We start from the raw sequence: 1,433 nt of genomic DNA on the forward strand, positions 1-1,433 counted from the left end.
AAGAGTGATAGTTAGCAGAAGACAATAGTCTAACCTCACGTTTAAAGAAGTAAAAACTTGAAGGTAGGTCCAAGGAATAATAGGATATAAAATAATGCCCCAATAAAAATAACCCAGTAATGGGAAGCAGCAGTTAGCGTAATGGCTATGTCGCTGGACTCCCACGTAGTCGACCGCGGTTCGTGTCCCGGACCCGGTGGCTTAAAACTCACACCGGGCACGTGTGCGTGCGTGCCCAAGATCCCGAGAGGAGAATGGAGGAGAAGGGATTGTGGCGTGACCTGGGGGGTGATTTCTCACTTTCTGTCTCCATGTCTCTCTCTGTCTGTCTGGCGAGCGCACGCGCCCTACAGTGAAAATCTCTCAAAAAAAAAAAAAAAAAAAACCCAGTAATTTAAAAAAAATAAAAAACCCAGCTGTATTAAACAACAAATTAAACACAGATGAGCAGAAACCAGAGAACTGGAAGTTCGACCTGCAGGGATCACCCAACATAGGGCATGGGAGACCAAGGGGCCCAGAGACGCCAAGGAAAGACCGGCCTCTGACGCCACTAGTCTTCTGTGCCAGCAGCAGCTCCGCTTGAAGAGGAACTATGTACAGGGGCAAACGAGCACTGCATTTAATGAGCGACACGCAGGAGAAAACGTTAGCACTTCCATTTACAACGTAATCCGGAATCCTCTACAGCTGGAGAATGCAGATTATACAGGAATATCTGAGAACTGGGACTGTTTCCAACATGCCATGAACACCGCCCACCCTGCCCTTCTATTTAGGATGGAGTGTGTTGTGTAGTCTACCATGGGGTGCATGCGGAGCACCTGCTCGGTCTGCTCAGGCCACGGTCCCCTTCCCCCAGTGCCCGGCCTCCGGGCCTTGGGGACTCATACGTGCAGCCCGCGTGCCAGGCTGCCCAAGCCAGGGACTCACACCAGTCACCACATGGGGCAGGGCTTCTCCCGAGCAGCCTGTTGCGCAGCACGGCGGACCTACCCCTGGACGAAGACCCACACCACAGCCAGCCGTACAGGAGCCATGGAACACGCAGCCTCACCTTGCCGTCTGCCGTCACGGCAAACAGGGTCTGCTCTCCTCCAATCAGCTGCACCGGTCTGAGCGCGGCGAGGGCTTCACACGGAGTGGGGACTTTGACTTTCGCACCTTCGATGCCCCCGAGTTGCCCCCTGTGGTTGTGTCCCCACCCGTAGATGGTTCCACTGCCGCCAGCTGACAGAGTCCAGTCGTCGGGTCGCCTGCAGCAGACAGCAGTGTGTGCGGTGGGGAGGGAGGGAGGCCTGCCCCGCAGTGTGTGCGGCGGGGAGGGAGGGAGGCCCGCCCTGCAGTGTGGCAGTGTGTGCGGCGGGGAGGGAGGCAGGCCCGCCCCGGCACGGGCCTCCGCCCAGCGCGCTCACCCGTGCATCCACTGCACC

General features: G+C 56.9%; 1 protein-coding gene across 1 annotated transcript in view; it reads right to left on the minus strand.

The window, feature by feature from the left end:
• The window catches only part of HERC2 (HECT and RLD domain containing E3 ubiquitin protein ligase 2), a gene marked incomplete in the record, with an annotated part of 143,266 nt that overhangs the window by 19,267 nt on the left and 122,566 nt on the right, over positions 1-1,433 (minus strand). The window contains 1 exon segment of the mRNA XM_027767805.1: positions 1,058-1,256. Within this exon segment, the coding sequence (XP_027623606.1) occupies positions 1,058-1,256 (199 nt within the window).

This window comes from Tupaia chinensis, unplaced genomic scaffold, assembly GCF_000334495.1.
Source record: "Tupaia chinensis unplaced genomic scaffold, TupChi_1.0 Scaffold144682_1, whole genome shotgun sequence".
Lineage (NCBI taxonomy): Eukaryota > Metazoa > Chordata > Mammalia > Scandentia > Tupaiidae > Tupaia > Tupaia belangeri.